This window comes from Poecilia reticulata, chromosome 6, assembly GCF_904066995.2.
Source record: "Poecilia reticulata chromosome 6, P_reticulata-male-v2, whole genome shotgun sequence".
Taxonomy (NCBI): Eukaryota; Metazoa; Chordata; class Actinopteri; order Cyprinodontiformes; family Poeciliidae; genus Poecilia; species Poecilia reticulata.
Window position 1 is genome coordinate 8,866,743 of NC_088835.1, and position 25,041 is coordinate 8,891,783.

The window sequence follows — 25,041 nt, forward strand, 5'->3', positions numbered from 1 at the left end:
TCTCATAGATTACTATCACAGTGTGAACACCTGGTTTGTGAGCTCTCCTTTTTCTCTTTCAAGTTCTGTCAGGCGCAGTCCTAACTTTGAGCGGCTCTTCGTCTCTTCCTCCCACAGGACCTGAGAGTCCTGCATGGTGTTAGACAGCATGCTCTGTTTGTGCAACTGTAGAAGAAAAACATACAAGCTCAAAGTACGGTTCTGTTTATACTTTAGGCATGGATGTTGCTCATTTTAAATCATTTTGAAAATAAACCTTAAACCTCGTGCATGCGCTTGCTCACACCCCCGCAATCGCTCCCTGCTACGCTAGAGCTAGTTCCCTACATTGGAGTCTGCTGTGAATGCTTAGAGTGGCCACATTGAATTGTACATGCATGAGCATGGTTGACAGCACTAAGAAACTCCACCTGCCTCTGATTGGTTGTTTCTGACTGGAAGCAGCGCATTTCTGCAGATGGAGAAGTCAGAGGTGCTCAAATTTTTCATACATTATCTGTTATCTGTCTCATACTTTCAGGATGTGGTGACGATTTTAACGATTGCGTTTACTGCAGCTTTAAGGCTTTGGAATGGCATTGACCCAAATCCTATTAAAACCTTTGAGAAAATACACCACAAACTCAAATCTGAGCACTCACTTCCTGTTAATAAAATCAATTAAAGGTTATTGCTTTATAGTAGGTTGTTCAGATAATCCATTAAAAGTCAAAAGAATAAAGTCAATCCCTATAATTGAGTGTATGTAAACCTATGACTTCAACTAAGGAATTAGAATGAGAATGTATTTTTAGGCATTTTATCGGTCCTAAACTTGCGTTTTCGTTTTCATCGTATATAAAAACAAATAAACTGATGAAAATTATGACGAACTAACAACAGAAATCACCCACCTCTTTATTCAGCTGCTCTTCCAAAGAAATCTTGTTGCCTTGCAGGTTCGATACCAGCTCCTCCAAATGTGCACGAACCTAAAAAGAAAAAAACATGATTTAAAAGCAAAACAAAATAAAACCAAAAATGAAATAGTCTTTGTGTTTCTGCTACTGCTGAAAAAAAATCAAGTTAGGATTTTAGAAAGATGAAAGCAAACTAAAGGAAGTGACATGCATTAATCAGGAATACATTCACAACTGAAAGAAAGACACCACAGAAAAAGATTAAAAAAAAAAAAAAGACAGGGAGAGGAAAGACATTTTTCCATCACCAGGATACTTATTCCCACATAAGCTTGGAGTTCTGACACTAAAAACATGTTTTATTTCACTTCATTAAGAGGATTATTTTATCTCTAGTTAAAAAAAAAAAAAAATTAAATGAATCAGCGTACAAAGAGGAAGAACCTCACACAGAGAAACTATGCCTACAGTCACAATACTGACCCCTCCTCCAGGTGAGCAGTCAGCTCGCTGAAAAAAGATTGTATGCCCTTTAAGTTTAAAACAGACTTAAATACATAAACTCAGATAGTTGATTTAACAGAATTGCATGACACCTTTTAGCTCCAAAGAGACGTGGAGCATTGAGACCATGAGTGAGCAGGTGAACGGGTTACTCACCACGACAGCTTCCTGAGCGCTTTTCTGAAGAGCCTCAATTTTATCGGCCTGTTGCTTCGTAGTACCTTCCAGTTTGGCGTTCTTGATCTCCATCCTGGGCGACATTAACATTCTCTATTAATCAGGTCCAAATACCTGCGACTGTATGGATATATGTTAATCGGATTAATCGTGATTAATTGATTACTAAAATAATCGTCAACTAATTTAGCAATTGATTAATCGCTGCCTCAAAATAAACAGCCATTTGGTGAAAAACCAACATATTCAGCAGTAACAAAGCCAAAACTACAAAAAATATATGCGGTTTCCATTTCAGATAAAAATTGCCTTCTTTTTAAATTTGTTTTAGCTGAAACTCTTAAAGCAGCTTAATTTTAGCTTCAACGGCTTCAGATTTACAGCAGGAATGCTGTTACTGCATTTTAGGCAGTAAAACATTTATTTTTTTATTTTAAAAAGGAAATTAATTATTTTAATGTATAAAAAAGGCTTAAGTGGTTAAATAAAAAACCTGTAGAATGTGCTTTAAAAAACAACAACAAAAAAAACAGATTAATCGTTTAATCATCAGAATAATCAATAGATTAATCGATTGCTAAAATAGGCGTTAGTTGCAGCCTTAACATTACAGGAAAAAATCTGCACATAGTATCTAATCACATGGTTTGTAGGCTTTACTTCAAAACTTCAAATACGCAGTTCTCTAAGAATAAATACAAAGGATCGCTATGAATCAGCGCGTGTGTCGAAACCGTGTGTTTGCCCTTACTTTTGCATCGCTTCCTCCAGCTGTTTGGTGGTGATTTCAGTGGCCACGATGGTCGCCACTGCCTCCTGGAGTTTATAAGTGGTAGTTTTAAGTTCCTTTTCCGTTTCGCCCAATTTGACTTTCATACTGGTCATATGTCGCTCTGCCTCGAAATACTTCTCTTCTGTTTCCTCAAGCTAAGTAATACAGACAAAACAAAACACTCAAGAGCAAAGATAAAAAGTGTACTTCATGGTTCATTTATATATATATAGAAAAAGCAGCTATTAATCCTCTGGATTAGTCTTGAAGTTTTTTGTCACATCCTAATATAAAATTATTATTGTTGTGACAACTCACCAAATGGAAGTAATTAATTCTTCAGTAGAAAAAAAAAATTGGATTTGGTTTCCAAAATATTTTACAAATATGTTGGGTGGGAGGAAATAAAGAGCAAAGTTGAAATGTGCTTTCAAAAACCCAAAACGGCCCCATGAAATACACCATTCCTATGGTGAAGCATGGTGATGGTGGTATCATGCTGAGGGAAATTTTGTCTGGAGATAAACACAGGGCAAAACTGGAAAAAAAACACCAGCTACGGGATAAAAAAGTCCTAAAACTAGCAGCTTGGAGGTTCACTTCACACTAGGTAGCAGGACAGGCCAGAAACTGACTATAATTTCAATTTTACTGTAATTGACTAAAGGTTCAGTAAAAGGTTTTTCTCTGATCTCTTGACTCAGGTGAACTGAATAGAAATGTATGTTACTCTTAAATGTGTGTTTTTTTTAAAACAAAATTTTAAAACCGTGTTTTAATGGCACTGCCATAAGATGTATATATATGTTAAAAAAAAGATTCAACCAGCTTTAACGTTTGAAAGGCCCTGATCACATAATAAACTTCAACTTAGTGATTACAATTTCTCATATTCCAGCAGAAAATTTATTGACCGATTGTCTCGTAATAAATCACGTTTCAGAGAAGAGAGCTGCGTCCTGCAGTCACCTTTTCTCTGAGTCTCTCGATGTCTTTGAGAAGCCGAACTTTCTCTTGCTCCAGGTTGTCGCGATAGCGTGTGAGGACCTCCAGGGAAGCTTCACACATCGATAACTTCTTGAGAGAGTCGGCCAGCTCCTGCTGCAGCTCCCTCACGGTGTTCTGTGCAGAAAGAAACAAGGTCAGATATAAAGAAGCATCTTAGCAGGGGGGAATATAAGATGTTCTGAAGAACTTTTAGTCAGGCTACGCAGCCTCAGTCTCACCTCTCGTTGATTCTTCTCATCCTCTAACTTGAGGTTCAGATCACGAAGTTCAGCAGCCTTGCTGGCGAGCTCCTTGTTTCTCTCCTCAACCAGATGAACTCGTTCTTCACAGTCGGCGCGCAGGTTGGTCAGCATGTCGCTGAAGCGCTGCTGGGCTTCGGTTATGGCACGCTCCTTCGCGGCGGCTTGGTTCTGGGCCTCTTCCAGATGCTGCCGAAGCAACATGGTCTCGCTTTGGGCGTGGGCGAGGCGTTCTTCCGCTGCTTCTTGGCGCGCTACGCTGCGACTGGACAGCTCCTTCTCTGCTTGCAGGGCGGTTTCGAGCTCCTTGGCACGCGCCATCCCAAAGTCCTTCTCTTTCAGCAGGGCGTCCAGCAGCAGATTCTTCTCCGCCAGCTGCGCAGTGACCCGATGGACCTCGTTCTCCATGCTGTTTGTGTTGGCATCGGCCTTGGTCAGCTTCTGTTTCAGGTTGCTGACTGCCTCGCGCTGAGCGGTTATTTCGTCTGAAAAAAAAAGCGATAAAATGCATCAATGTTTACAAACAGAGAGAAGAGACGTGGTTTGCATTAGGAGGAGAAACGGGTTAAACAATAATTGTAAAATGCACACTGCAGGCAAGTAAACAAAAAGCAATATTACATGCTTAGAGTACAAATTGTAGGGCTGAAACAAACGATTAGTTGTGATTAATTGATTAATTGAAAAAAAATCTTAGTTTAGGAGTCAATTATTCGATTAATAATAAAACGATAAACTAATTTAGCTATTTAATAATTGTGATTAATCAATTAAGTGAAAAATATGTCCATTAATTTTTCCTCCAGAAAAAAAGTCACTGGTGTTACAGACTCAAAAAGGTTATTTGCTGAAAGAACACCATATTCACAGCAGTAATTAAGCCAAAACGGTACAAAAATGGATACCATTTGTATTTAAGATAAAAAAGGTCCTTCTTTGGCTGTAAATATGTTGTTCCCAGAAAGTATCAATTCCATTTTATCCAATTAATCGATTAATCGTCAGAGTAATGGATGACTAAAATAACTTAGCTGCAGCTCTGCAAAATTATATGTGCAGACCGGAGGACTTCTCTACTCACTTGTGAGTCGGTCTTTCTCTCTCTGGTGTTCTTCCTTCTCTCTCAGCAGAGCTTTCTCTGTCTCTGCGTGAGACGCCAGGCGAAGTTCGATCTCCTTCACAGCCGCGGCCAAGCGAGACCGAGTCGCCTCGGCCTCAGTCTCCAGCGTCTCGCGAGTCTGTCGTTCTTGTTCCAGGTGGCTCGTCGTTTTCACCAACTCGGTCTTCAGTGCCGACATCTGGTTGTTGCAAGCGAACACGGTCTGGGTCACGGTTTCATTGCTGTGCTTGAGGTCTTGACGAATGTCCTCGAGCTGTTCCTTGAGGGCCTCGTTCTCCTCCACGAGGGTGCTCTCTTTCAGACTGCTGTCTGCCTGGGAATGTTCGAAGTCTGACTTTATTGTGGTCAGCTGCTCCTGCAGCGAACTGATCTGACGAAGGAGCTCTCTTTCCCTGTCGCCGGCCTCAGTGAGCTGGGACAGAGCCTACCACGCATCACAACAAAAACATCACCGTAAGTCCGTCTGGATTTGTGTTTAAAAAAAGCGCAACAAATAACAGTAATGGGGAAAAAAAACAACACAATCCTGAGATGATCGGATTGAAAGTTAGAGGATCACCTCGTTGCTTCTGCTCATGTTTTTCCTGTGCTCTGCCTCCATCTCCTTCTGCTTTCGGAGGTGATTGTTGAGCAGATTTTCCTGCAGGGCCCGGGAGGTGCGTTCCTGAGCCAACAACTTCTGAGTCTCATGTTGTTCTTCTTCAAGCTGAGCGTTAAACATATCACACACAGGCGTTAGAATCACACACACACATGCAAGCAAAGCGATTATTTTAGTAAGTGGATATGGTGATGATTAATAGATTAATCGAGTAAAAAAACGTGCCAATTTCTGCAGATTTTTCAGTTAATAATTAACAACAGGTTTTTAACAAGGGATACAACAGCGCTGCAACTAACAATTATTTTAGTCATCAGTTATTGTATTGATTATGCTGACAATTAATCAGATAAAAAAATCTTCAATTTCCACAGATTTTTCAGTCAGTATTTAACACATCTGACACAAAAAGTTATAAAAATATAAAGATGTACTTTTTTATATTCGGCATGAACATATCAAAAGACATGGTCATCTCTTTTGATACAAGAAAAAAGAAAATGGCTGCTTACCAATTAATCGACAGTGGATCGATCAACTTTAGATTAACTTATTAATCGATAACACACATCTCCATTTCTAGCAGAAAATAAAAAACTTAATAAACAGTTAGGCAGATAAAAACAAAGTGCCTGTTTCATGTTGCTGGCGAGCGTTCTCATCTCCAGCTCCATGTTCCTCAGTGACAGCTCCACCTTCAGCTTGTCCTGGACCTCAAACTGATGCTGCTCCTCCACCCGCTTCAGCTTGTCTTTCGTGGTGTCGTACATCATGGAGGCATTCTGGCGATTCTCCTGCTCTTGTTTCAGTTGGAATCTTCACACCAAGTGCAACACAAAGAGAGCAAGTAAATAAATATATATATATTTAAAAAATATATATAAATAAATAAATAAAAAGTCCAGAGGAAACAATTTCAGTTAGCCCAAAAATCAACAACAAAAAAATTCTCACTTGATGTTTGTGAGTTCAGTCTGTATTTCCAGCTGGTTGCGCTCCAGAAGAGACCGAGCGTCTCTGACTTCCTCCAGTAAGCCCTTCAGCGACGTTCTTTCCGCTTCCAGCTGGTTCACCCTGTCTGACAGATGCCCATGGCGACTTCGCAGTTTTTGAATGGAGCGCTCGTACTCGTGGAAAATGTTCTGTATCTTTGCCGTAGTCGTGGGATCTGGAGGATGAAATACAGTGAGATGGTCATGAAAGAAGGTCAACTCAGCGTCTGGTGAACCCGTTGTTCGTTGATTTGGCCGTGTGTTTTGGACCAAGAGATGAACTGTTTCCATTTTATGATGCAGGCCACCAAACTGATCCAAATGACCCAGTTTAGTCACCACCGCCCACAGTGAATAGCTAAAAGAGTTTATTTTAAAAAGCTCAAATATAATTAAAAAGGCTTCAGATACATCCATTAGAATTAGTGCCACCTGTAAAATGGTTAAAAACAGTATGTCATTAACAGATATTAAAAGTGTTCAAATTTAAGATCTACACTGTTCAGTTCAATTCTACTCCGATAAAAGAAGGCACTTATTTTTAGACACAGCTTCACCACAGCTGCCAACAAATCAATCTGTCTGTGTCTGTATAACTAGATTATCTAATTTAATTTTGGAACAAAAAAGTAAATAACTCCTTGTGTATTGCGCAAGCTTATTACCCAAAGCGAATGACTCCAGCTTCTGCTTGAAGGAGGCTGCATTACGGTAGCCTGAAGTCTGTGAGTCCGGGTCGTCTGTGTCGGACGACTGGGTGAGTTCTTCCAGATCGTCAGGCACGCTTAAGTCTTCAAGACTCTGGACCTGGAAAGAAAAAAATGACGATACAATTATTCCCGTATCTGTTTCAAATCCAACACTCGTTTGTGTAGTCGATCCGGTTGTTTGTACCTTGCTTTTCTGTCGATCTGTAGTCACAGACCTGAGCCGCACAAACACAAAAACAAGGAGAAAAAAAAGTCATTCTAAAGATTTGCACGAACATAGTGAAAATACTGAACGTGTAATGGTATAATGTAGTATATTGTTGAGAAAGCAATTGCAAGCTTTTGCTGTAACGCAAGGCATTTCTGACTTGGTTGACAAAAGCAAATTTGACATTTTAATCTCTTATAAAAGCAATAAAAACACAGATTTAGATATGTTTTGGAGGCATTTTTGTTGTATGTTGTGAATATTTGTATTTTCTGCACTGTAATTAAAGAGGTGCGATGTTGAAAGAAGCCTCCTGTATGTTTTTATCCCAAGTAAATGTTTGAGACCCTCACAACTTAAAAAAGATAACCTGAGTAAATGCAAAATGCATTTTTCGAATCATCACTTTCAGGGAAAAACGCTATCTGAACCCTCCTGGTTCCTATGGTGACGATTGCCTCTGACACTGATTGTGTCATCCTTAGTAGCAACAACTTCTAAAAGCATTCTGAAGCTTTGTTTTTCTTAGCTATTCAGAGAACTTTAGGTACACTTTAAATCAACGACAACGCCATTGTCCTTCACGATTATCTGCCAGATATTGTGGTTCCATCAACGCAAGTTACTGAACCTTTTTCAAGGCGTTTGTTGCTGCCTGGAGTGGGCTCAACTACTTGTTACGTTAAGGGATCAATTGTTCATATTGGACCTGATTAACTAAATGAAAAGTAAATTTTGTATTTACTCAGGTTGTCTTTGTTAATAAAAGTTGGTTGGTGACCTGAAAACAAACAAACAAGCAAAGCAAAAACAGAAGAAAAGCTTAAGGCAGCAAGTACTTTTACCACAGGCTATGCTAACAGTAGGGCTGAAACGATTAATCGACTCTTGATTAATCGACTATTGAAATAATCAGCAACTAATTTAGTAATCGATTAATCGTTAACTGGAGCACACAAACTCAAAAAAGAGGAATATGCTGGAAAACCAACATATTCATGGGAGTAATTAAGCCAAAACGGTACAAAAAAATGAAAACACTGCATTTAAGATAAAAACAAAAACCTTTGTCTGTCAATGTGTTCTACCCAGAATTTCTCAAGTGGCATATTTTTAGATTCACTCAATTGAAATTCAATTACTAAAATAATTGTCTGTTGCAGCCCTACTTAACAGTTTTATGCAGTCTGTTCACCTATCAACCACAAGTTTTGGAGAGGGAGATTTGTTTCCAGTAAATAGCGTTCAGATTAAGAACACCAAATAGATTAGTAGCGCAGAGAGATGTAGGAAAGTGGCGTCCTGCATGTATACCTGGCTCCTTCATCGTCCGATATGTCACTTATAGTGTTTTCCTCAACCTCAGGTGAGGGTGCTTGATCAACTTCTTTGTTGGCCTGAGGGCCTCCACTTTGCCGGGCCCAATGGACCATCAGCTCCAGTTGTAATTTCCCTTCTGGACCTTGCTTTATGCCACTGCAGCTCTGCACGACTGGAGTTCTGTTGGTGTTATGGAGAGCAATAAACCTGATAGTCATTGAACTGTGACTGTCTGAGGCCTTTGGTTGACATGAAAAAGAAAGGACACACTGAAACCAACCCACCAAAACAAAACATAAACCCCTTAAAGGACACGGCAGAATTATTTGCACTCTTGGCAAACCTTGTGTAGAAAGCCTAAAAATGCAGAAAAAAATGAAGCTTCATCCTATCATCTAACCAAAGCTCCCGTAGATTGCTTTTTTTAATTCAACGTGTTATTTTTGTGATAGTAGGACACAAAAGAGTTCTTTCCCAACTTTATCTTGACTCAGCGGTTGTTATGGAAACTGGGCGAAACCAAGATGCAATTAGTTGCTCAGTGCGAGTGTTGGGAGTCAAATGACAAATTTATTTTTAGGCTTTTTCTTACACATCTTTACCATGGGTGCAAAGAAATGTGGCAGCTTCTGCCACATTTCACTGAAATGCATACCTTTGTCTGGTATCAAGCTGATATTCCTGATGAGATCTTCCAGCTTGAACCAAACTTAAACATACACTGGTACCAGGCTTCTCCGAACCATCTGCTTCACTGCCATCGTGGGAAATGCGTGACTTTCGATGCGCCGCCACAGCTCCTGTTGCTTTGCCGGCCATCTGAAAAACAACAACAAAAAACATACAAGATTTATGAAGTTGGCAGGAGAGAACGGTCCAGCTGAGGAAGTGCCGAGGCTTGCACTTTAACATGCAATTTGGATCCGTGTTCGTGTTCCTTATCATACATAATTCAGCCTCGCCCCGCCCTCTGGAGACCTAATACCTTAAAGCTGTTTCTACTTCAGAGGCTATTGGAACTGCACTACCTAGGAAAAATAGGTAACGGATTTAATAACTTAGGAAAAATAGGTAATGCAGTTAATACCAGACTTACTACCTTACTACCTCAACTACTTAAGAGTCTATTGGAACTGCAGTACCTAGGAAAAGTAACCTTTTAGCCTTTTCACATCACAACCAGAAACGTTGATGCATTTTATTGTGATTTTAAATGATAGACCAAAATAAACCAGTGAGCAATTTAGAAATGGAAGGAAAAAAGAATTTACACAATTATTTTGTAAGAAGCTCACAATTAAAGAATGGTGCAAATTTGACACCGTTGATGCAGATGAAAACTTTTTTATTCATTTTAAGACCAAAAAATTCACTGATACAAGTTTTTGGTTTTTAATTTTAAGGATCATTATTAAATTGTTGCCCCACTTTTTCTTCATCATATAAAATACACTGAAGTTTGTGGTTGGTTTAGAACAAAATGCAAAAGAGCTCAAGGGATATGAATAAGTCCTTATTACTTAAGAATACTAACCCAAGATGGTTGAATACTCTTGAATAATTAAAATTAAGAATTTGATCTACAATATCCACTCTGCTATTGCTCAATGTTAACCCAATTTTCTAATAATTTACTGAAGCCAACACACATTTACGTATTACTGCTGGTTGTCATGTTCTTTACATACAATAAAATGACAATACAAATAGTAGATTATTGCCTGTCCTTTTCTTATTCTGTCCTTTAAGAAATTGATACACCAAAAAACTTAGATAATAAAAACTCTTCATGAGAATAACTGTAAAAACTAACACACAGCATGCATAATATGGGAAACCAAAACTGAAAATAAAACTCATTCCATGCATTAAAAAGAACTATTGTTCATGCAATCTTCGCACATATTTGACAGACATTTTCAGTGTAAATCACACATGCAAAGCAGACGTATGACACAAGACTACAAAGAAAAAGCACACAAATGTAGACCACTGGTAGTCTTAGATTTGTTGGCCAGTCACTAGCATATTTTGTCTGAAAATCTGTACCACATGCAGATATTTCACGGTACATTATATGTATGTAACTGATTTGACATTTTGAAAAATCTGTGATTAACTTATTTAAAGCCAACTTAACTTTTTTAATCAATTGATGACATTCTCAGGCCTCAGTTTTAAACTCACAAATTTAAGATTTTTTTAATAATGTATGGACACCCTGCTTAAATCTAATCAAAAGAATTGCAGTTTTTGACTTTTACAAATGACTTTGTCTACACACAGCTGTTCAGAAAACACTCGAGGGTCCACAGCTGGTTGGTTAGAATGGCAAGGAGTTAAGATGGGTATAAGTGAACCAAGCAGATCTACATGAAATGAAGCACGGGACAAGAAACAAACATGTAACTGCAACAATAAGGTCATAATGTTATGAGCCTTAACTGAAAAGAGGAAGAGAAACATATTCAGGTATTGAATAAACTGAGGAAGAGAGAGAAAGACGAAGTCCAGAAGCAACTGCGTCAGAAGCAGCAATCCTATGTCGGTTTCTTGGGCTGGGCCTTTGCTTTGAATACAACTCCCAGCATTCCTACCTCAGGGTTAAACCTCATCATGTCCTCTTCTCCATTAGAGACATCTGGACGTCTATGTTGCAAGGCCGGCTCAGACGTCAGACTCTCTTCTGAGCCCACGTTGGACCAGTCAGCTTCATGTAGACGGCCAGCAGGGTCGGTAGCAAGCAGAGCTTCGCCGTTATCCTTTGAAGCAGCAGGTTTGTTGTAGCGATTGGTATCGTCTTCGCTTTCTTCCTGTGCAGCGTTGAGCTGCGATGAAGCATTGGCCTCGACATCAGCTGTGAGTAGAGCTGACTTGTGATGGATAATGCTATTGTTAACGTCCTGATCACAGTCTGGTAGCGTTTCTTCACACAGGGAGCTGCCAGGTGACTCTGCCATAGACTCCTCCTGTCCTGACTCTCTCTGCTCAGGGATGGTGAGAAGAACAGTACTTCTTGCTCTGGCTGTGGGGCGAACGATGTCCTCTTCTTCCTCGTCACTTGAATCTTCACCCGCAGAGCTGGACGCAGGAGAAGCGTCTTCCGTGGGGGTTTTCGTAGAACAACTTGATTCAAAAAGTTCGCCAAACTTCTCCTTTAATTCCCCAGTGACGCTCTTAAAGGTGGATTTTACCTCCCTTTTCTCCACCTCTACCCAGAGTTTCTCGTAACGCTTCTCCCACGGCGCATCTCCACCTACCTTTTCCTCCGTGTCAGAGCCTTCATGGCCTAAGTTGTTCAAACTGAACTCACATCCATCTACTGCATCATCTTTCTCCTTCGATGATGCGATTTGACAAGGAAGAACAAACAAACAAAAACAAACAACAAAAAAGACAGAAATGCAAAAACAAAGGTTTTGATATAATATACAGAACACAAGGCAGACATAGAATCCACTTGGGATGTTCAAACTAGGGGTGAACCGATTCCGATTTTTGCAGATACCGTTGTTTTTAGTCTGAAAAGTCACTAAATATAACGGTGATTATTGTTTCCGCTCATGTGGAGATGTGAACAGGTTTCTCGGTTAAGTGTTGACCAATCACCCAAAATTAAGGGAATTAGGGCCGAATTATTGGTGCACCCCTAGTTCAAACTGTCTATTTTGTAATGAAAACTTGGTAAAACTTTCTATCTCTAAAATTGCAAAACTGGTAGACATAACTCAAAAGCCTGCAATCATTTTCCGTACAATAAATAACTTAGGCAGTACACTCTCTTGGTTTATCACATTACAAATTTTTGACAGAATGAGAAAGTTCAAAATACTTTTACAAATATATTGTACATTTGTTGCTTCTTGCCAGGAACACTTTAGTACAGTTAGGTAGCTAGTTATACCTTGTAAAAAAGATATTCTGCTTTTGCTAAAAATGTTCAAAGTTAGTCCAAATTAAAAGTCATCAATATGACTTGCTCATGTATTTTTAGAAAGAGAAAGACGCTTAAGCTGGAGACGATGTTGCTGAAAAGGAAAATTGAATTCAGGAGGCAGAGACAACTGTATCAACATTTCTCACCCTCTCCTGGTGTTCTTCAAAATCTGAATTGTCTTGAGTGTTTTCTGTCGCCTGCGACTGGTCAGCAGTACCTGGAGAGAAGATGGGAATCAGTACCCAGAACACTGGGCATGTGCACGCATAAAGGTAATCTTACAAAGGACAACTACATTGTACCATGTTCATGGGTCGACTGTCGCCGATCGCCAGTTGGAGAATTTTCTCGAGAGCCTCTAGTCTTTTCTATCTCACCATCTGAATCTGGTTGCGGGACAAAGAAACATAAAAACTCTTGCATGTTACATATGTAGTACTGGGGACACACAAGACAGAAAAAAAAGTCAGCAACTTACCTTCGTTGCTTGTCGTCTGAAAACTTATCTTAGTTGTACGAGGTTGGGGCAGCGGAGCAAAGACGGGGGACGTGCTGGGTAGGCTCTTCCCAAAGCTGCTGCTCCTCTTAGGTGTTGAGGTTCTGGGAAGACCACAATCTTCTTTCTGTCCACCACCAGAAGAATTACCATCTTTCTGAAACTCCTCTTGGCCAGAGGAGGGAAACTTCAACCCAGGCGGTGTTCTTTTACTGACACTGCTGGCAGAATCCCAGTCTGATCCATCTGCACCACGAACATAAGATACTTTAAGTCAAGTAAAAAAAAAAAAAAAAGATTAGTTTGTGGAGCCACGGAGAGTACAGTTTATGTCTAGTTAAACATTACACCCCCTTTCTCTTCTACTCTTCTAAGCTACGGTCTAAAGCAAAATACAAAAATACAGCTTTTAGTGAAAACACCTGAACTTATTCAAACTCCTTTACTGTTACTGACCTGCATCTTTTGCTTCAAAACGGGTCAGGACAGAAACAAAAATCAATGCAAAAGTCAGTGCCACATATAAAGAACACAGGCTTTTTAATCGTTTGCTCATCAGCAGTTGTTTTCTTTTATGTTAAAACTTTGGTTGAAGTCAACAATAATTCACACTAAAGCAAAAAGAACTTCAACAATGACTCAGGTGAATGCTAGATTCATGGTAAGGAGAACACAAACCTGAAACAAATCCAAAACAATCAACACCATCATGCTTTGAAGCAGAGGTTTGTAGAGTGAACTTTGTGCAATCATCTTTCAAAAGTACCTCTCAGATTATAGATTTGATGAGTAATTGTCCCACTCTTATGCTAAAACCATTACATGTTGTAGCTTGTTTGATGGAAATCAGTCAAAAAATAGACTAAAAGTCTTTTATTAGAGAAAAAACAAACAACAAAACAGCCTTACCTTCAAGATCATCTACATCGCCGACACCAAGCTCGTCCATTATGTTGACATTTCCTTTGTGGCTGCTCAAAACAGTGAGCGCTTTAGAACTTTCTTTCTGTTTAAAATAAAACACAAAGCTCTAATTGTAGCACATATTAGTTAAGTTCTGTGTCTCAACCTGTTAAATGTACCTTTTTCTGTACAAGATTGTCTTCCTTTGGAAGCTCCCTTTGATTGTCCCTACTGTCACTTCCATCTGAAAAAGACAGGATGTGATTTTAATTGACAACTTAAGAGTTCTCTGGGAAGTATCCAGAAAATCCAGATGATGCAGGGAGTTAGGAGACTGTTAAGGCATTTTCGCACTGCAAGGAACGGTACAGAACGGAACGGTTTCGACCGTGTTTGCATTAGAACTTCCGACCGGTTCCACCCGGCCCCTTGGAACCACAAGAGCTGTGGTTCCAATCGGGCCGGCCAAGCAGTTCTGCTTAGAATCAGCAGCTGATTGGCCGCTGGTTGTTATGGAGTCAGACGTTGATAGCTGGCTCTCACTAAACTGTATTTTGTAAAGAGTGCTCTTTCCAATATTTTTATTATTAGTTTTAATTAGCAATGGATTTGTCACAATATATTGCAATCACCTGGTCTAATGATGAGGTAAATTTTTTCTTCTGCTTACTCGCTGATCAACGAGTACAAAATAATTTAGATCGGTCAACGAGGAATGAAAAAGTTTTCCGCCGCATCTCTGAGGAAAAGGCTTTGGCCGCTACATTGAAACCATTGTTTAGTTTCAAAAATAATGACATCAGGTACAGCTTCAATGGCGCCCTCAGTGTATATGCAAACACAACAGGGCTGGAACCGTCCCGTTCCGTTAAGTTCCTTGCAGTGCGAAAACGGCTCTAGAAGCATTCCCATGCAAATGAGCTGGAGGTTAGCATGTTTCTGCATCGCCATGCAAACTGGTTTATTTGAATGGAACACAATTTCAGCGATGGTCGAGATTAGTAGAGTTTGAATCACAACATTCCTTTAAAACAAGCCACCTACAACCATCTTCAGTTACCTCATATTTCTTTTCTATTTTTTTTTTACCTTAATAGCCACAAACTTCAGTGTATTTTATTGGGAATTCTGTAGCTGTTTAAGTAGAGGTGGTGGAAAGTCTTCTAAGTTTTCATAAAACTGTTTCATTTCTCATCCAGTCAGCTTCTTCAGTTCTAAACATGGCTTGAAAGTATGAGGCTAATAAGTTTCAGCACGAACAATCAGAGTCACTAATGGGGCTGTAAAGGTAGACAAGTGGTTGAAGACAAGAGTGGAAGTAACTATCTATGTCTGGCTTAAATAAATCAACATTAAACATCTTTTAGCGTGTGTCTATGCCTTCTCCTAGGATTGAAATTTTTAAGGGTAGTCATAGCAGTTTATAGTGTCTCTGAACATCCATTTTCAAGTTCTGGATCAGATTCTCAGTTGGTTTTAAGTCTAGATTTTGACCAAGCCTTTGTAACACATGAACATGCTTTGAAATAAACCCTTCTACTGTAGTTCTGGCTTGTTGCTCTACTGGAAGGTGACCCTCCTCCCCAGACTCAAGTTTTGTGTTTGTAGGTTTTAAAATCGTGCTGTCAAAAAAGTGAAAAACAATACATTTTGTGCTGGTCTACCATGTAAAATCCCAATAAAATAAAACGAAGGTTGTTCTTGTACTGTAACAAAAGGCAAAAAAGTTCAAAACTTCCCCAAGTTCTGAACTTTTGTGATTTGTGCTTCTTCTGCAAGGCACTCTATGCTCTGATAATACTTAGAGTGCTCTGCACTTTATAGCGAGTTGACAGGATCAAGCAGGTACAGTGAATGCTGCATGCATCCCCTTATGCGACAATGACGTGATGGTGAGTTTTCTGATTAACAGGGAGTGAAAACAGGCGTACCCTCTCCCTGGCTGCCTTGTGGCATGCCTACATTCTTGCGAGGCTCTATCTCTGCCATCCTACTCCCTCCTTCCCCTCTTAAAAAAGAAGGAATGTAAAACACATCTACAAAAAGAAAAGTAACAAACTGTTGGGACGGTTTTGTTCAAAGGGACACACTTTACATTCTGCATTTATAACTTTTACTGGACATACATAAAAGAAGGATAAATGCCGTTCATTAAAGTGCAAGTTTCTATAACAATAAATAGATAAAGTCACACGATTTGTGCTGCATGGAATGTTGCCTGGAATGACTTGATTGCATCTAGAAGCAAAAAAAACAAAACACTGAAACCATCAAAAAGAAAAAAGAGTGAAGAATAATAAAAGTATACATTTACTTTCTTTGAGTGAATCTTCCACAGGAGCTGCTCCCTCTTTATTTGGGCTGTGCAGCCTTGGCTCTTCCTTATGCGGTACGTTGGAAAGTTCAGAGTTTGACTGAAATTTACAAATAAAATTGAATACTTAAGACAGACAAAAACAAGAGCAGTCATCTGATCAGGAGGAGTTCAGAAACATATTTGTTTATACCTCGGAGTCCCATGAACTCTCGTCTCCTTCCCCTTTCTTCAGACCCAGTTCTAACCGGAAGTCTACATAGAAATTTTAATTAATTAGTATAGAGTTTTTATTTTTAATACATCAAGAACACATTTCAAATATGATATGTAGTGATGCTCAAACGCTAGAACCCTGTAACAATTGCAACAACACTGTCAGTTTGCAAAACGTGATCACTGAAAATCTATCGTATAAAAAGAAATCATGACTCTTCTTAAGCAAAAAGAAATACATTCATGATAAGCAAACATTTAGCGAACTTAGCTTCCTCCAAATGAATTTTTCCAGATAAATTCTAAAGAACTAATTTACTTGGACTTTCAGTTGAATCAAGTTTGACATCCGAGTTAAACTTTTTGGTTATATCGACTGTTAGGAATTCTCCAAGTAGTTCAATGTTAGTATTCATACCTCTTTTTTTATCTTTACCAACTTCTACTTTTGGAACAGTCGGAACTCCATCATGGACGTCCCCACTGTCTTCAGATTTATTGTTAGCATTTGATGAGTCTTTTTCATCTTTTCCTTTTCTGTCATTGTCTTTTTCATCTTCAGTAAAATTTTGTTTCTAAGACAAAAAAAGATCATGTATTTAAAACCACATTTCATTGACATTTGTGTTCACAACTATAAAACAAATAGGCACAAACCAAGAATTAGGCTTTGCAAACTTAGCCAACTGTTGAAGGTCTTGGCAGAAGTAATGTGAATACAAACCATCCTATTTGACACCCAGTTACCAAACATCCCTGTTTTACCTGAATACCAGGCTCGTCAGTGCTTTTTAGCTCGTGCCATCTCAGGCTCGTCTTCTCAGATCGATCGGGTGAGCTTAGGTCCACATCATCAATGTCAGTCTGGGGTAACGCTTCATCAGAGACCTCTGAAAGTTGGTGTTGTCCATTGGTATCATCATCCTGGATTTGTGAATTGGAAAAGACCACTTCCCCTCTCTGATCTTCTTCATAAGACTCTCTTGTTCCCGCAACGCTTGCAGTTTCAGTTTCAAGCGGCGCATATGATGTTAGTCTAGCTTCACCTTCATCAACTGACTTTTCACATAAGCCAGCAGAATCACCTCCAACATCAAGCAGTTTGACTGTAGCACTGACAAAGTCATACTGGAGTTTTTGATGCCTGCTATCAGAATCCTCACTTGACTCAACGTCTTTACTCTGATTTTCATCGATGACCAGCGTTTCTCCCTGAACTTTAGCTTCGTCTTCCGCTTCATAATTTCCGTCGATGTAGGAATATGGAATCTTTTCGGTATCGTCTTCAGTTTGAATGTTGTCTGTTTTTGCTTTTTCTGCTTCTTCCTTGTCTGACTCGTCACTCTCCTCTTCATAATCATCATCCCAACTGCTACTGTTCCCTTCCTCATTTTCGGAATCTGACTTTTCTTCCTTTATTGAAGCAGATCCTGCTGGCTCGCCATCATCACATCGTACTGGGCCTTTTGCGTCTTTACACTCAAGCGCTACCGACACCACAGGGGAGGGGTCATTGGATTCTTTCTCAATACTGTCTTTTTCCTCTTCTTGCAAGAAGCATTTATGCGTTTCTTTCGTCTCATTGTCAGCTTCGTTTAAATCTAGTGATGTTACTTCACATTGAGCACCAGTGTCATCTTGGTTATCAACTTCAGAGGAATCCCAATCAGATTCAACTGCAGTTACTACAATTGGTTTGCTTTTGGCCTGAGGAGAACTTGGTAAACCCGGGTCATCAATATCTCGCTCTGGTAAGACGAATTGTGTTGAAGAATCCCATGAAGTATCAGGCTGCTCCTCTTTCTCTTCCAGCTGCATATCTGGAGGTTGGACATCGTTTTCCTGTTGAAGAACCTCAATGTTTGCCTCACTCTCTTTGGGTATGTCGACATCACTTCCTTCTACTGAAGAGCCCCATGAGGACTTACGTCTACCTTCCTCAACAGGTTCCCTGCTTGACGAAGCATTGTCTTCTGCGTCAGACTTGACATTCTTTTCAACGTCGGCTAACAGCTTCCCCGGACAAGTGATCAAAGTACTTCCACCAATTCCCTCTGCTCCATTTTCTTCCTCATTGTCACTGTCATTCCAAACTTTGTCGACACCATTTGTCCCATCGTTCAAGGAATCCTTATCATCATTTTCTGTCTCTCTTTCTGACTCCGCTTCTTTAACTTTACCGGGTGACTGAGCCGCTTCGGGTGGGATTGGGACTTCTGTTGATATTTGATTTAAATGTAATGCTTGGTATGATGACCTCATACATTCCTTAGCAACGCTCTCTTCTTCATCGGACAGCTTCGATTCCACCCTAATGGCAGACACAATGCAATCACCTGCTACGTCTAATGTTGCTGGCATTGCAGAAGTTTTTGCACTGTCAGGATTGTTGACGTCTGCGTTTTCCGTCTCCGCTTTGTCGACCTCATGTCTGACTGTAACAGGAGTCTCAGCGTTCAGAGAGGATTTACTCTGGGGAGAGTTTTGAGTATCAGCTCTGATATCAGTTGCAGAGCAGTTCTGACTGTGACTTTCCTCCTCCTCAGATCCATCTTCATCGCTTTGTTCACTATCATCCTCTTCACCTTCTTCCTCCTCATCATCTTCGTCTTCTTCCTCTTCCTCATCTTCTTCCTCTACTTCTTCTCCAGAGTCCTCTCCATCAGAGCCTTCCTCCTGAGAATTATTAGCACTTAAATTTTGCTCTGAGTGTTTTCCTTTCCCCCTTTCAGCTGAATTGTCTCCTTGTTTTTTGGCATTTGGAAAAAAACAAAAGAATAGAAAGCCGTTATAAAAGCACACAGTAAAGTTTTACCACTACATTTTACCTTTCTGGAGATATGAAGAGGTGATTTGGAAAGGGTGGGAACTGTAGAGGAATCTACTGGGACACTAGTTTTAAGAAGCGGCTCTGATTCTGTGTCACTCAGGGAAGTGTCGGGAAGAACAGGAGCTACGGGGCAAACGGGGATAACGGATTACAGTTACAAACTACTATAATTAGTAACAAATGACTAAAAGATTGTTGGTACCTTCTCCATTTTTAGATACCAAAAATCGCCTTATGTTCACGTTAAGTGGTTTCTAAAGTTCAAACACATGACATAGAAGTTAGATTTGAAAAAAAATAAATAAATAAAAATAAGGCTGTTGTGCGTCAAATATAAACCTCACCAACCTTTCCCGCAGAGGAGTCATCATCTTCTGTTGAGGGCCATTCGTCATTAGCACTTTTAGAGGCTCTAAGGAAGGAAAAACGATTACAATCAGGAAAATCAAGTCGCAAAATGGAATTATCGAATGCCACAAGAAAACTCTGCTTACCGACTGACTGACTCTGACAATGAATTGTCTTCTAAATCTGCAACAAGGGAGAAATACGTTTTTATATATGTATTGTCTAAAGAAAATTTACGAAGACATTCCTCCGACACGTGGAAGAGATTCAAAGCATTGAAGGCGCCCTATAGAAATTTGTATACCTTGAAATGTTTTCACATTTTGTCAACTTTAACTGTGATTTTAAAATTTAAATAATACACAGACCAACACACAGAACTACATAATAAAAGTGAAATGAAAGGAATTTACTAGATTTTATTTTTTTGCAAATACAAATGTAAAAGTGTTTTTTTCCCTAGCCTCCTTGACACATTACTCATTGACTCACATCTAGAGACTGAAAGCAAGCCAATGTGTTTAGCTCGGTATTTAACACCATGTGTGAAGGAGCCCGATCTTAATGGAAACTCAAATCTGGCCGTTACAATGGAAAGCAAACTAATTCTGCTAACAAAATTCATCTAAGCATAGTACCTCCCCCTGCTTCATTTGTCCCAAGCTCTAGATCCAGTCAAGAGGTTATGCGTGAGGAATAAATAAAATGATCAGTCAGTCATACAGGGGAGTCAGTCAAACTAACTTATTCACTATCTAACCAAAATAAGTGTGTACCACCTTTATCAGTGGCTGGTCCTCCCAAAGAAAAGCCTGGTTCTGGGTCATGGAAGGGAATGCTCGGTGGTTTTTTCTTCTTGTATGAACCTGGATATGATACTGAGGCCCTGTGTGTCCTCTTGGTTCCATACTCTGTGATTAGGAGGGAACAACTGAAAAGGAAGTGAGGAAAAAAAAGAAACTCAAAATGCCACGGTGCTCATATCAAGCATGAAAATATAGATTACTGTTAGTTTTGGTGTTGCTCAAAGCGACTGTAAAACCACATTCAGTGCTATGAAAGTGTATCTGTACCCACAGGTTTCTCCTGTTTTTACTTTTTTTGTTGCACTTGGGATAATGTGAGAAAATACAAGTCCATTTTAAAATGTAATTTCTTTCATGAAGGGAAAAGAACCTGGAACAAAGTGGAAAAGTAGCTGCACACTAAACTTAAAAACAGCTGGGGCCACTCTCGGCATAAAAATTATATTTGCAGTTAGTCTTTTACATTGTTGTGGACATTTGGCTCAAAGTCACTTAGTAAAAGTTCCCAGTGTGTTCTTTGCTGACCGACTTTCTTTCCTTATATGTTTTTATGATTCAGTTCAATGTAAAGAAAATACTTTAATTCATCCCTTTTTATATTTAATAATATCCAGTTTTCTTTACAGAGTTGTTGTAGATGCTGATGGATGTGGGTAGAAATGTTGTGATCTGTCTTACAGTAGTTTTAAAGGATCCTCTGACTGATTGATCTTGTTTTTTGAGCAGTCATCTCCAGATGTTATAGATCAGTCCCCAAAACAGAACCAGTCTTCTTTAGAAGATGGCTTAGTCTAAAACTAGAACTAGGCTAAAACTGTACTCATTGTATTCAAGCATGTATTCATTTTGCATTTAAGATGAAGACACACTTGTCTGTAAATATGTTTGACCCAAAACTCCTCAGTGTTAGTTTTATTAAGTTCAAATTCACTAGAGTAATGCTTTGTTATTGTGTATTTGGCAATCATATTTGTATATTTATATTATAGAAAATGAATTGAATATTTGTTTATTTTCCTCCTTTGATGTATTTCCAATACTGTATATTGCAAAGGATTCATTGATTAAATGAAAAATCTGTACAATGTGCAAATTTTTTTACCACATTAACCGATTATTCGTCAGAATAATCGACAGATTAACTGATAACTAAAAATAATTGTTCGTTGCAGCCCTAAATAACAGAAACAGCTTTTTGTTGCTGCCATGAATGTTTATTCATTTTTTAGTTGACCTTACCTATGATGGTCATTTTTTTGTGCGCAGTCATCAGCTGTCCACCCTCTTTTGTCCTTAAGGGTGATGTCTGGATCGAACTGCAAGAGAAGCTTTACCATACTGTGTTGACCGCTGCTGGCAGCTAGCATTAAAGGGGACCTGAAAGTGAAATGAGCGTCAGCAGAAGAGCTTTCAATGGTTCGGCACGTACTACCGTCTGGTTTCTCGTTCGGTACTGGCCTTTGTTCGTGGTCAAGAGAATTCACATCAGCTGACTCTTTCAGGAGAAACTCGGCCATTTCAATACGGTCTTCACGGATCGCAACGGTCAATGGGGCGAACCCCTCCTGGATCACAGATCAAACGACATTGACGAAATGGAAATAACACTTTGCCGTGAATGTGAACAAAATCTCAAGAGACTGACTAAAACATACTTTTCTGAAATAAATATTTGTTTTTGACAGAAAGCATAAACTCATACGACAATCACCTTGTTTTGCGAGTTAATTTCTGCCCCATGCTGTAACAGACGTGTTGCTGTGGGAATGGAGGGGATGTTCGCTGCTAGATGGAGGGCCGTATTGCCGTTGGCGTCTGCAAGATTTGGATCGGCGTGATTTTCCAGCAATATAGCCACACAGCGTTCATGCTGGCCCTCTACTGCCTGTTGACGAAACAAAACCCCCAAAAAATTTAACATACATTAAGAATTGAGGACTGGAACAATAGCCAGTATTGTGTATATGCTTCAACTGACAAGGTATAAAAAGCCTTAATGATGAAGTGAACCTGTAGTGCAGTAGCGTAATCTCGTATTGAGAAACCCAACCTTTAATTTGAGTGCATGTTACTGCAGTTAAAGCATAAGAAACACAAAAACTGTTCTAAAAACAATAAAAAGAAAAGAAAAGAGTGTCAGATTATGCAAAAGATCATTTTACTTTAAGGTTTTTTTCGCATGATCAGCAGGGGGTGCAATAAATAAATCCTACTATTCAACACCAGAAAAAAAGATTCACAGTCTCTCGGAGTGTCATCATGCTGGATTACCTTCATTAGGGCGGATCTGTTTTGATTGTCACGCAGGTTAAGTTTGGCTTTGCTATCAACGAGGAACTGAACCACTTCATCATGACCGGTAGCACACGCAATGTGAAGTGCAGTTCTGTTAAAGGGAAGAAGAGTTCAGAATCATGCAAATATCAAACATCGAACATTTGTACAAACCCTTTTTAGAATCTTTAGAAAGTCATAAATAGAGACAATTTAATTAATCAACCAGGGATCTGAGTCGGATGATTTCATCCCCTTAATCATCAAAACTTCAAAATAAATAAATTAAAATGCTCCTTTTAGTTTAATTAAAAGTATGCAATGACGCATAAATTAAGATAATATTATTATTTTTAAATTTTTTGCTGCTCATGTAGCTTAGAAATTAAATGGGAAGTGGGAATTAAGTAGAGGTTAGGTCAGGGAACCTTTGCACCTGATTCTTTTTTTTTTTTTTTTTAAGATCTAAATCAAAAAATGATCTCAATTGTTCTGTATTACATTAACAGGTCATTCTAACAGTTGTTTTCCACTTAAAAATCTTGGGGTACATGCATAATTTACTTAGTACTGCAAGCTTTATATAAAAAGCATACTGGCCAGGTTGGATGAGGACAGTACAGACTGGCAAAAGGTACAACAAATTTAGCTTTACTTTAATCTACCAGACAGCTCAAGCAGGGTTATACTTTACAGGATACTTGTGAGGATTACCTGTTCTCCTTGTCAAGTTGATTGATATCATTCTTCTTAGCCAGCGGCTTCAGCTTGGTCAAATCACCCTGGGAGACAGCCTTGTGAATCTTCCCCAGATCCTTGTCTTTCAGGTCGTAGCCATCAGAAAGTGCACTGACATTGTCTGAGGTGCCACAGTTCTTCTTTTTCTTAGTAAAGCTCAATAACTTCTTCATTGCATACGGCAGTTCAACCTCGCTCCTTAACCGTCACTACCTTCCTCTCGTTAGCTGCTGAGGGGTCACCACAGGCGTCTTTCCCATCCCTAAAAATAAGACGCAGAAAAGCCGATTAGAAGTGCCGCGAGCCGTTTTTTTTTTTTTTTTGGTTTGCCTTGATGATAAAGCTAATGCTGGTCCCCACGCGCGAATGTAAGGCGAAGTAGCTTCTGTGCCTTTACAGTCTGGTAATCGACTCCCATGTAAAGAGGCCACGATGCCCGTTAGGTGTAGTGTCTCATTACTGGAAGACGGTGTTGGGTGACAGAAAAAAAAACATACCAGCAATGCTAACGACAGGTTTCAGAGGTGCTAACTGCAGTTCATCTCCCGACACGGTGTCTTCTAACAGTCCGTAACGACAACAAATAAGTTTAATTAAAAAAATAAAACGTTAATATTCCGTTAGTGTTTGTATTCCGAAGCGTTTAAAATGAAAACAGCCGGTTATCACGTTAGCTAATGTCAGCGCTGACCGCAGTTATCGTTATGGCTTCGTGGTTGTTACCATGGCAACATACTGTATAAAAATATTGGTATAAGGCGCTCATAGCGAACTAGCTAGAGCACAAAAAATATTCGAATTCTCATCTAAAGTCAGCTTAAAAATAAACATTATTCACCATTGTTGTTTATGAAGTTGTGCTTAACATCATATTCAGGATTAATGTTGCGCCTCCCACGTCGTCACTTCACTAATGATGCAAACCGCCACATTTAAAACGAGTTTGCGGTGAGGCGCAGAACAGCAGAGATTTGACTACGACTGGGGAACTCCAGCACTAGGGAACGGCATCTTTTTGCTCATTCGGTAGAAAAGTATTCTAAAAAGAATATAAGTGCAAAACCCGAAACATTGCTAACTAAATGCTAACTAGAAGACACTAAGACCGTTTACAATATATTAATACGTATATACGCCTTAAACGCAAAAATTTCCAATAGTTTACGAAGTGTTAATTGTAATAACAAATTTAGACCAAAGTTACTAACCTGTTGATTGTCGAATTTCAGTTACTATCATCGAGCTAACGAAAGTATGATCACATGAACATGCTTCCACTGTTAGTTTCAAGGAACCAATCAGAGATAAGTAAGGGGCGTTACTACTCCGATTAACCAATAGGAGACTTCAATTTAATTTAGAAAGGTTGGTTTACAACTCATTGAAGACTTTGCTGTGTAATAGCAGACGTTTACCACAAGGTCGTGCAATTCTTTCAAAGATTGACTACTATTGGCACATCAACAAATCACGGTGTTAAATTCAGTAAATGTATTGACAGCTGAAATAAATAAATATTGTTATGTCTTTTATTCTTGCATGAGAAAATATTTAATCGAATTCCATCTGAGAACATTATTAAAATCTTGACAGACCTGTCCTATTTTTCTTTTTAGAACAACAGAATGG

The 25,041-nt window shown here is 39.2% G+C and overlaps 1 protein-coding gene across 5 annotated transcripts in view; it reads right to left on the reverse strand.

Moving 5' to 3' along the window:
* The window catches only part of ankrd26 (ankyrin repeat domain 26), a 31,362-nt gene extending 6,628 nt beyond the window's left edge, over positions 1–24,734 (reverse strand). For 3 of the 5 annotated variants that reach the window (XM_081607826.1, XM_081607829.1, XM_081607828.1), the window contains exons 1-36: positions 24,621–24,734; positions 23,389–23,674; positions 22,672–22,786; positions 22,112–22,285; positions 21,859–21,965; positions 21,640–21,777; positions 20,374–20,525; positions 20,233–20,259; positions 19,741–19,777; positions 19,595–19,658; positions 19,449–19,500; positions 19,245–19,369; positions 16,835–16,991; positions 16,394–16,455; positions 16,201–16,300; positions 15,818–15,922; positions 14,066–14,130; positions 13,893–13,989; positions 12,966–13,250; positions 12,790–12,873; positions 12,634–12,704; positions 11,148–11,888; positions 9,206–9,369; positions 8,545–8,730; positions 7,207–7,237; positions 6,978–7,119; positions 6,275–6,488; positions 5,953–6,136; positions 5,279–5,425; positions 4,681–5,143; positions 3,579–4,084; positions 3,322–3,474; positions 2,332–2,507; positions 1,560–1,653; positions 894–971; positions 31–165 (exon numbers count right to left, since the gene is read on the reverse strand). In XM_081607826.1, the coding sequence (XP_081463952.1) occupies positions 31–165; positions 894–971; positions 1,560–1,653; positions 2,332–2,507; positions 3,322–3,474; positions 3,579–4,084; positions 4,681–5,143; positions 5,279–5,425; positions 5,953–6,136; positions 6,275–6,488; positions 6,978–7,119; positions 7,207–7,237; positions 8,545–8,730; positions 9,206–9,369; positions 11,148–11,888; positions 12,634–12,704; positions 12,790–12,873; positions 12,966–13,250; positions 13,893–13,989; positions 14,066–14,130; positions 15,818–15,922; positions 16,201–16,300; positions 16,394–16,455; positions 16,835–16,991; positions 19,245–19,369; positions 19,449–19,500; positions 19,595–19,658; positions 19,741–19,777; positions 20,233–20,259; positions 20,374–20,525; positions 21,640–21,777; positions 21,859–21,965; positions 22,112–22,285; positions 22,672–22,786; positions 23,389–23,585 (5,628 nt within the window). In that variant the 5' untranslated portion in view covers positions 23,586–23,674; positions 24,621–24,734. Of the gene's footprint in view, positions 1–30; positions 166–893; positions 972–1,559; positions 1,654–2,331; positions 2,508–3,321; positions 3,475–3,578; positions 4,085–4,680; positions 5,144–5,278; positions 5,426–5,952; positions 6,137–6,274; positions 6,489–6,977; positions 7,120–7,206; positions 7,238–8,544; positions 8,731–9,205; positions 9,370–11,147; positions 11,889–12,633; positions 12,705–12,789; positions 12,874–12,965; positions 13,251–13,892; positions 13,990–14,065; positions 14,131–15,817; positions 15,923–16,200; positions 16,301–16,393; positions 16,456–16,834; positions 16,992–19,244; positions 19,370–19,448; positions 19,501–19,594; positions 19,659–19,740; positions 19,778–20,232; positions 20,260–20,373; positions 20,526–21,639; positions 21,778–21,858; positions 21,966–22,111; positions 22,286–22,671; positions 22,787–23,388; positions 23,675–23,909; positions 24,111–24,620 lie in introns of those variants that run through there. The other 2 variants (XM_081607827.1, XM_081607830.1) reach the window with 2 other exon arrangements.
* Positions 24,735–25,041: the final 307 nt, after the last annotated feature.